This window comes from Coloeus monedula, assembly GCF_965178545.1.
Source record: "Coloeus monedula genome assembly, chromosome: 5".
In the NCBI taxonomy this organism is placed as follows: domain Eukaryota; kingdom Metazoa; phylum Chordata; class Aves; order Passeriformes; family Corvidae; genus Coloeus; species Coloeus monedula.
The window spans coordinates 30,707,725-30,717,059 of record NC_138785.1 but is presented as its reverse complement, the minus strand read 5'-3'; the positions used below and the strand labels follow the sequence as shown (position 1 = coordinate 30,717,059).

The window sequence follows — 9,335 nt, the reverse complement described above, 5'->3', positions numbered from 1 at the left end:
ACTGTTTTATATTTAACTCAGGCCAGAACAGGAGGGGCTGGGGGGTGGGGTTGCACTGCTTATAAGGGGAGCACGGCAGAAACAATGTTCTTCTGTGTCAGTTCCCTCTGACTCCCAGCCCAGCTGCACTTCTTTTGATCATTCAGATTTCCTCCAAATGCATGTTGTCTTTAATTAATTGAGTGTCCTGTGGAAAGCGAGGTGCAGGAGACAGGCAGAGAACAGCTATAGCTACACAATTAAAATACAAACCAAGACTGCTGAATTTACTGAATGCAAGTGCTGAAGTGACTAATAACCTTTTTTGTGGTTAATGTTTTGCTCTGAGAACAGACCCAGGAGCAGAGATGGAGGGCATGGATTTTGAAGATGAAAAGTCCAAGAGGTACTGCATGAAGACAAAGCACGTGGCTATCATCTGTGGAGTTGTGGTCATTGTAGGACTTGCTGTGGGGCTTGGTGTGGGATTGAGCAGACCTAAACCTCCAAAGGCAACAGAGCAACCAACAACAGATCAGGCGACAACAAAAGATCAGACGACAACAAAAGATCAGACGACAACAACAGATCAGCCTCCTCCCCCAGTGGATTTGGGCCCCTGTCCTTCCAAGAATGATGAGACTGGAGACTGGAGAGATTTTAGGCTGCCCACTTATGTCAAGCCTGTCCACTACGATCTGGAAATCAAGCCTGAAATGGAGAAAGACACTTACACTGGGACAGTCAATATATCTATTGCTTTGGAAAAACCAACCAGCTCCCTGTGGCTTCACCTGCGAGAGACCAAGGTTACAGAAATACCCACACTCCAGAAATCTTCAGGACAGCAGATTGTTCTGAATGACTGCTTTGAGTACAAGCCACAAGAATACATAGTGATGAAGGCAGCAGCAGAGCTCCCTGTCACTGATGAAAATGATCCCTATGTACTCACCCTGAAGTTTCAAGGCTGGCTGAATGGTTCCCTGGTTGGGTTTTATAGGACCACCTATACTGAGAACGGAACGATCAAGTAAAGCCATTTTATTTATTAAACTTCCTTCTCTATTTTTACTTCCTGAGGCCTGCTCTATTCCTGTTTCAGCTTTTCAGTCTTGTCTCACCAACTTGCTGACATTTCTGGGCTGTTCTTTAGTTTTCTTATCCCCCTAAGGAAGATGCTGTATTCAAAACCCTTTGGCTGCTGACTAGTGAATGTGGGGTGGAGGGATGAGGGGTTTGTTATTATTATTATTTTTATTCTGGAAAACCTTTTCAAACTCTCCTGGTACGAGCTTTGAACTGAACAGCTACCTCAAAGAGCCGGAAGGATCAAGGTCTGTTTTTATCTCTATAGTACAATAAATAGCATACAACCATCACCACTCTCTTATGTTATCTCCAAAGTAACAGTTTTGGTGTAAAATGTTCTTCTGATAGTTTTCCTGATAACATACCTCCTTGATGTTGTAAGCCTGAGGAATATTCAAACCAGAGCTTCCCTGTCTCTCTTGCAGCTGGTTTAAATTATATGTAGGAAAGTCCAAACAATTAAGGTTATCTTTTACTTTTTTTTGTGCTCTATCTCTTCCTTATTAATACAGCAACAGTTATTGAAAGATTGCAAAGTCTCTACCAATTCAGCTAACCCATTTCACTTGCCAGGTTTGCACTGCTTCAAGGTGGAAGCTTGAAAAAGCCATTGCCCACTGCTGAAAGGCTTTTCTTTTCAGTTAATGTATGAAGAGGACACTCACCCATTTTCTGATATTTACATTTCTGAAGTGACTCATTCCAGCCTTTACAGCTGGGAGATAAACTTGGCTAGACTTTTACAAGGTCTGTAGCAGGAACATGGAGACAAACACTGATGCGTTTTTATGGCATTTCTTTGCCCTTCTGGGACAATGGTGTCATGAGTGAGAGTCTCATCAGCTCCATTCAACCACTGACAGGCAATGCCAGGAGTAGCAGCAGTGACAGGCACCACCAGCAGCAAATCCAAGAGGTAGAGGATAAAGCAAGCATTGATTTTTCCTGCGGAGAACAGCAGGGAACAGCTCAAACACCAGGCAGCTCTTTTCCTCTTGTTTTCCTCCATCTATGACCTCACCATTGCTCTGACTTGAAAGGTGCTTTGGTTTTACACTTCGAGCAGCTTTGATTTCATACTCAGAGCATCTGACATCTCCACAGCAGTTTTAATGTTCAACCTCCTAGCATCCTTCTAAGTTGAGGTGTGTTACTTCCTTTTCATTGGTGAAGGATATCTAGATATTAAATTTTTAGCCCCAGGTCTGTCACAACACCAGAACAGCAGGATCAGAACACAGGTCTTCTGAGTTGCAGAGCAGGAGAGGTGCGAGCCTGTCCCTCAAATCCAGACAGTATAGGTAGACAAGGGCCAAGCATGTGATGCCAGGAAGAAAGGTGAACTTTAAAGAAAGCATAAAATGTGAGCTCACTTTGACTGTTCCTACTTCTTGAATTGGATGCTGGAAGCTACAATTGCAAGGATGATCCTAGCCAGCAATCTGAAAACTCTCAATGCAGGAAGGAACTTGAGGGTGTGAGTTTGTTAGGCTTGAGATGGGATTTAGTAAGAATGAGTGAATGGTAAATTCTCAAGTATTTTTCATGTGATTGAGTTTGGGAAGATTGTTTGTGGGGGTGGCTGAGGTGGTATACATGATAGTGGTAAGTACAGCTTTGAAAGTAAAGCAACCACCAGCCAAGTTGCTGCTGTACAGCAGAGGAGAGGGGATAGGATGGGGTGAGGAAGCACAGTGAGGGAAGGGTTTCATTACTTATTAAACATGCATTTTCCCCTGGCTTTCTACTCAAAAACAATGCTGACTGGAATTAGATTTTTATTTTGCCTTTGTCTGAGGTAGACACCACTTTTGGAAAATTTCAACCCAAATAGTTCTGTTTTTGTGATGTTGCAAGTAAATACAAATCAGACTAGGTAATAGCAATGATCAAACAAGTCTGTTAATAGTGGATGTTAAAGAGAAGGGGGACGAGGTGAAAAGGAGGTCCAATATGTAATTAACCTACTCTGTTATCCTTTCTGTACAGTGCTAGAAGCAGCAGGACCTTTTGAGAGACTTAATAACATTGGAGAGTCAGCTCCTAGGGGTGAGCTGCTCCCCAGCTGTTTATCTGTGAAGGCAAGGGTTTGCCAAAGCATTGCTATAAGGCCTTTTGTTTACAAACTGGGCATATGTCCAGGCTCTGCTGTTGCTTAGATTAAAATCTCCACCACACTTTGTGGAAAACAGGTAGATCTGTGCTGAACATGCCTCTAAGTCTGGGATCCTTGAGAGGCTTAGGGAGAAGGATGCCTCATTTGGGAATCCTGTTCAGACAGATCACACAACCCCCATGAGGAAAAAGGTACTTTTGGACATGCCCTGAAGCAGATCTTGAGATACCTTGGAACCATGACTATTTAAATTGATGTGCACATGCAGGTACAAGAAAGCAGAAACTTTGAAAATGTAGATTTTAGACATAGACCTGCCTAGATGCTCCTGTGGGTTCCCAGATCTAGCTGTAAGCAATTAAGTCCTTTGGTAAAACTATTCCTCTGTCTGTGCATTTCATTTCCCCATTGATGAAAAAGGAGTAACAGTCCTTCCCTACTTTGCATGATGCAGTGAGCATAACTACATTACACTTGTATTGTTTTCAGATATTATGGAAAGGAGCAAAAGAAGAGCCCTTGCCTGGTGTAATGGGTTATTCAAGTCATTAGTTTCTGTCAAGGAATGTGCTAAAGCCCCCTTGTATTTTTTCCTTAATATTACAAATAATACAAACATGTCACTGCAGCTGGCTTGGATTTTGCACTACTACTAGTGACAAGGTATGGGTTTCCTTTTGTAGGAATTCTCTCTGTTGTCTGTAAGAGAACAAGAGGCTGGGACATGGCTAACAGGGATGTATTTAGGATTTTCTTGAATACAGTAGGGCAAAATTTTCTTCTGTGTACAAAAGTAACACTCCTGATTTTCTTCCTCAATAAGAAAGTTTTCTCAGAAGAAGAAACAAATTGGAATTTAAAGACTAGGAGAAAATGCTTTAATTAGTTCAGGGAGGAAGGCTTTGACACTAATGCCTTGTACTTTGGGGGAGGGGAAAAAAATGAAAATTCATCATGGTTCTAAATACATCGCTGTTTTATTTTGGGAACAGCTGGATGCAGTCTCAGCCAGATCTCCACTTCTTATTACTATGATGTTTACAACTGCCATATTTAAAGGTCTGGACATCAACTTCAAGAGGAGAAGCCACCAAGAAGCGAAGAAAATCTTATCTAAAAACTACATTATGCAGCTTGAAAGTGAATTACCACATTTCATGTTTCTACTGCCACTTCTATGCATGCCAGGAGTTCTCATCATCTAGCCTGTAGGAAGGGTAGTGCTAAGGTTTTTCACTCCTAATGTCTGTCTGCCCCCACAAACATATGAGGATAGATGGATTATCACTTTATAAATCAACCGATATATCACAATGTTATCAGTCTGTAGGAACAAGACGTAAATGTGTCAAAATATATAGCCAAGTTTTTAACCAATAGCTGTGAAGCATTGCCCTGGAGGCTTGGAGTTAACTCAATTGTGAAATAGCTTTCAAATCCTATGAAAAGTAGAGAGTGACAGCAAAGAATGCACCAAGCAAAAGAAACTCAATATTGAGTCTAAAATTATGTTAAGGTGAATGTTCATTATGCTTTCTGCCCATGAACCTTTGAGCTCCTATTCCAAGGAACATGAATGGAGAGAACCCAGACATATTACCTCCGTCAGGCTTCTAAATGACCCTTGCTGCTACAAGTTCCTAATGACCAGTTTAGTATTTAACCGTCACAGGGAAATGCCAAGGGCAACAGAAGCATTGAAAAATTGGTTGTCAAGTGAGCTTGTAGGATTGCTGCAGATCTGTAATTTATGATGTACACTTTTAATTACTTTTTGGAAAGAAAAACTACCTTAATGTAGTTGGAGCAGCTGTAGAAGTGCTGTCAGAAAATGCTCAACATTCCAGATTAATTGAAGGAGCATCTGTGATCCCTTTCACCATCAATCACTGGAGAATATGCTCTGCCACTGTGTGGGTCATTAATGGGGGAGCCCGATGTCACTGAGAGAAGCAAGCACAATATGAACACTCACAACCTTCACCTTATGTTTTTACATGACCCCTATTGTCTAGCTCCTCCAGTTGGTTTTGCGAAACTGAGATAACTTTCTAGCCATCTCAACACAGCTTGCATAGCATGAGTTATGTACTGGGGTGTTCACCTGAACTTTCTATGCTTTCTCCAGCAGTTTCACTAATGGAATCAGGGGAGCATAACAGCACCAGGAGAAAACTGTATGTGGTAAATGCAGAAAAAGAAACACACAAGCAGGATGAGATTTATTGGCATTTACACAATTTCAAGGTGTTGCTTCAGGAGATGTTCAAGACCCTAATACCAATATATGCTGTAGTGGGTAAACAACTCTTGGAGTGACTTGTTCCTTTCAGGTGATATCATCAGTTCTTTATTTTAGGGGCATAAACCAATGGGAAGGCTCAGCAGGAGGATGAGCAGAATTTTCACTATCCATGAGGGGTCATGCCTATCTTATTGCCTGGCTTCTAAAAATGTTTGATGATAAGCAATTTGCATTAGCTTTTGCTCTGAAACATAGAGGATGTTGATGACAGACTGACTGTGATGTCAGCTCATGCATCTCTGATGTCACCTGCTCTTATGAATGGAAAAATACGCACAAATATTTGTAGTTGAATTTAGTTTGTGAAATCATTAACAAAATATGCTTAGAAATTATAGACAAGATTTCAAAGCTATGTAATGAAGTCTTGCCAATGTGTCGTTTGTTTCAGGAGCATTGCAGCTACTGATCATGAGCCAACAGATGCACGGAAATCATTTCCCTGCTTTGACGAGCCAAACAAAAAGGCAACTTACAACATATCCATCATCCATCAAGATGTGTACCATGCACTTTCAAACATGCCGGTACAGGTATGTCTTTCCCAACTGCTGCCTAAGTGGAATGGTTCTGTAGAGCCACTGAAAAGTAGTGTGGGTCACCAGGTTCTTGCACATTCACAGACTCTGCCACTCAGGCACTGTAAAACTCATGGTTAATAAATATTCCATGAACAGAACTGCTTGGCTGGTTAGGACTTGAAGTGCTCCACCAACACACAATATGGCAGCACACAGTCAAATCCAAAGCAAAAATGAAACATCTCCTCTATCATTAGCCCGCTGACCCTCTGTTCAGATATTCTGGGTGAGTAGCCCCTGCTAACTATAAATAGATATTGGCATGTTTTTCAGTCAAATTGGGTAGGCTTGGAGAATGGGTACTCTGAAAGACAGCTCTTTCCCAGATGGAAAGTCTAAAATAATCATTAAAACTGCATACTGGTCCAAAATGAGGATCTACTGATCACAATTTAATGGCAAAGAATCCTGCTAGCCAGAAAGACTAGGATTATGATTTTTAATAATGGAGGATCTGAAACCCCATCTGTCAGCTCACGGGTGTGGACATTTGTCATTCCACCATGTCTATAATTTCCTAAATAATCCATTTCTAGACCTAGTGTGTCAAATTCCAAGTTTTGTATGAAATTCAATGGCATCAATTATCTACCTCTAGACCTTCTGGAAGAAGACTGAATGGCTTTCAGATGAGAGAGTTTCTACTGATTAGTTCAACTGAATGTGTAGTCTATTGTATAATTTCTACTAATAAGTTCTGAAATGGGAAATAAAGTGCCAAGTTTACAACAAAGAAAAAAGAACTTCCAGCCTCCAGGCTGCTGGCATTTGCATTTTTCCAACCACTCCCCCACCCAGAAAACAAAGTGTGTACTGTTTAGAGTGTTTACTGTGTACTGTTTAGAGTCCCCCAAACTTATTCTCCTAGCAATGCAGCTGAGATATCTATTACCAAGCTGATACAGATGCATCCATACCCTTTGCACATTTAAAGCTCTGACCCACTGTTATTAAAAATGTTTCTATGATACCTGGAAGAGCACCAGGCACTTTGATGAACAACACATGAAAGGAGAGTGCTGTACCTTTCCTCACAGACCTCAGATAAGTGAGGGTACAAACAAGGAAGTAAGGGGATAACACTGTATGTTATCAAGATTTATTGTGTTTTGAGGTTTACTTTACACCTTGACATGTGGACCTTGCCTCTAGTATGGACCTCCAATAATAAGCTTGCAAAGGGCTAACTACTGCTTCTTAATTGATTTGCTAAAAAGCAAGTACAGATAAGAAAATGTAGATTATGCTGAATTCATATTGAGGTTTGACTAAGGGATTATAGCAAGGCACTTTTTTATCTGGTCAAGGTCAGTAGCTCTGTTCTTAGTAGGGAAAGAACTTTGGGAAAAATCTTTTTCCACAGATGGAAATGTAACAGTTTCTAAAAGCAAGACACATTGTATGTTATATGTCCTGTAGTAGTTTGGGTGGTGTGGAGCTTTATAATCAACATGGCAAAATAAGATCAGCAAAATCAGAATCTTGTACATTTCATTTGCATTTTTCACTGGAGTTGAGTTTTTTCAGGTTTTTTTCCACTCAAGTCCTGACTTTGTTGAAATAACAAATGATATCAAAATAGAGTCAAAATGGGTAAAATAATGGAAAATTAGATTGTGAATACCTTTGTGAAAAGGGGTTATGAATATATCTGTGAAAAGGTTTGTTTGCTCATGGAATCATACTACCTGTAACATTAACTGTCTGTGCTTTATTGTGTTTATAACAAACAAGCCTCATAGAACCCCTGTATCTCTAGAAGGCTAATGTCTTTTATATGATTTTGGCTTGTGTTCTATTTAAGTTAGTCATCCAGTCAGAAGCACAAAAAATATCAGACTGTAGCAGAAAAGGAATAGAAGAAATATATATTTAGAAGAGAATAATAGAATAAGCTGAGTTGTAAGGGACCCATCAATATCATTAAGTCCAACTCCTGGCCTTGCACAGGATACCCCAAGAATCACACCCTGTGCCTGAGAGCATTGTCCAGATGCTTCTGGAACTCTGTCAGGCTTGGTGTTGTGACCACTTCCCTGGGGAACATGTTCTGGTTTTCACCCTCTGGGTGAAAACCCTTTTCCTAAAATCAAACCTAAACTTCCCCTGACTCAACTTCATGCCATTTCCTTGAGTCCTGTCACCGGTCATGGGAAAGAAGAGGTCAGTGTCTGCCCCTTCCTATTTAGTGTTGTCAGCAAACTTAGAGAGAAAACCATCTGGGAAAATCAGGAATGTTTCTTAATTGATTTGCAAAATAAAAACTATGATCAGCACTAAATTTTATCTACATTTAAGCAATCTACCAGTTAGCAGTGCTCATTTGTATTTGAATGAGTTCAGGATAGATTCATTAGACTGGTCTTTATCCCAGGTAGCATCCCTGCTTCATGACTTAAATACGTGATGCATGTATTTAAGAGAGGAGAGAATTTAGTCTCTTCTCTGCTCTGTCCAAAGTAATGTTATTTTATGCTACTATTGCAAGAACAAAACACAGCATACACCAGAAAATTCCTGTTGGCAAAATTCCTGTTCATGTGAACGATTTCAAATCCCTGATGAAATTAGAACAAGGTAAACGTGTTAAGTGCCAAAAAAGCAAAGTACCATTTTATGTATTGCAGAAGAAAACTATCTTGTCTGTTCTCATGCCTTCAGTAATGAAATGCCAGAAGACGCAGACCTGGAGAGGTGATTTGTTTTTCCTATGCAGTTGCAGCCTTCATACAAATGTTGTACTTTTATGTGTGTGTTTGCAATTTCAAAAATCAGTTTGATTACTTCTGTATTTCCACAGAAAACTGTGCGGCTTGGCGATGGCTGGAATCGAACAACTTTTGAGAAGTCAGTCCCCATGAGCACTTACTTGGTATGCTTTGCGGTGCACCAGTTTGACTGGGTAGAGAGAATATCCGCTAGTGGAAAACCTGTAAGTCCTTCTGCAGCCTGAACATGGTTCAGATAACACATGTGCCTTGATTTGCTTTTTTTTTTTAATCTCCTTTTATACAAACAGGGACATATTTTTTCTTCTTCTCCTATAGCTTATTTTATGCAGCCTGTTTTATCAGATTAGGTGTTCACAGTGGTCCTTCTGACCTTGACTACATACAGTGTTTTGCAGTCCTTCCCTGTCTCCCATCTTTCTGAGATCCCAGTCAGTACCTCTCACACGAGCACACAGGTGAGAAAGGAGCACTCTTTCTCCAAACTGATCCCTGACTCGAAGCCCAGTGACTGAAGGAATGTACAAGTTAGG

At 40.6% G+C, this 9,335-nt stretch overlaps 1 protein-coding gene across 1 annotated transcript in view; it reads left to right on the top strand.

Annotated features, from left to right (window-relative positions):
• Nucleotides 1-347: 347 nt before the first annotated feature.
• ENPEP (glutamyl aminopeptidase) overlaps nucleotides 348-9,335 on the top strand; it is a gene marked incomplete at both ends in the record, with an annotated part of 34,482 nt that continues 25,494 nt past the window's right edge. Inside the window, 3 exons of the mRNA XM_082281980.1 lie at nucleotides 348-1,012; nucleotides 5,884-6,025; nucleotides 8,874-9,005. Of these exons, the coding sequence (XP_082138106.1) occupies nucleotides 348-1,012; nucleotides 5,884-6,025; nucleotides 8,874-9,005 (939 nt within the window). The remainder of the gene's footprint in view (nucleotides 1,013-5,883; nucleotides 6,026-8,873; nucleotides 9,006-9,335) is intronic.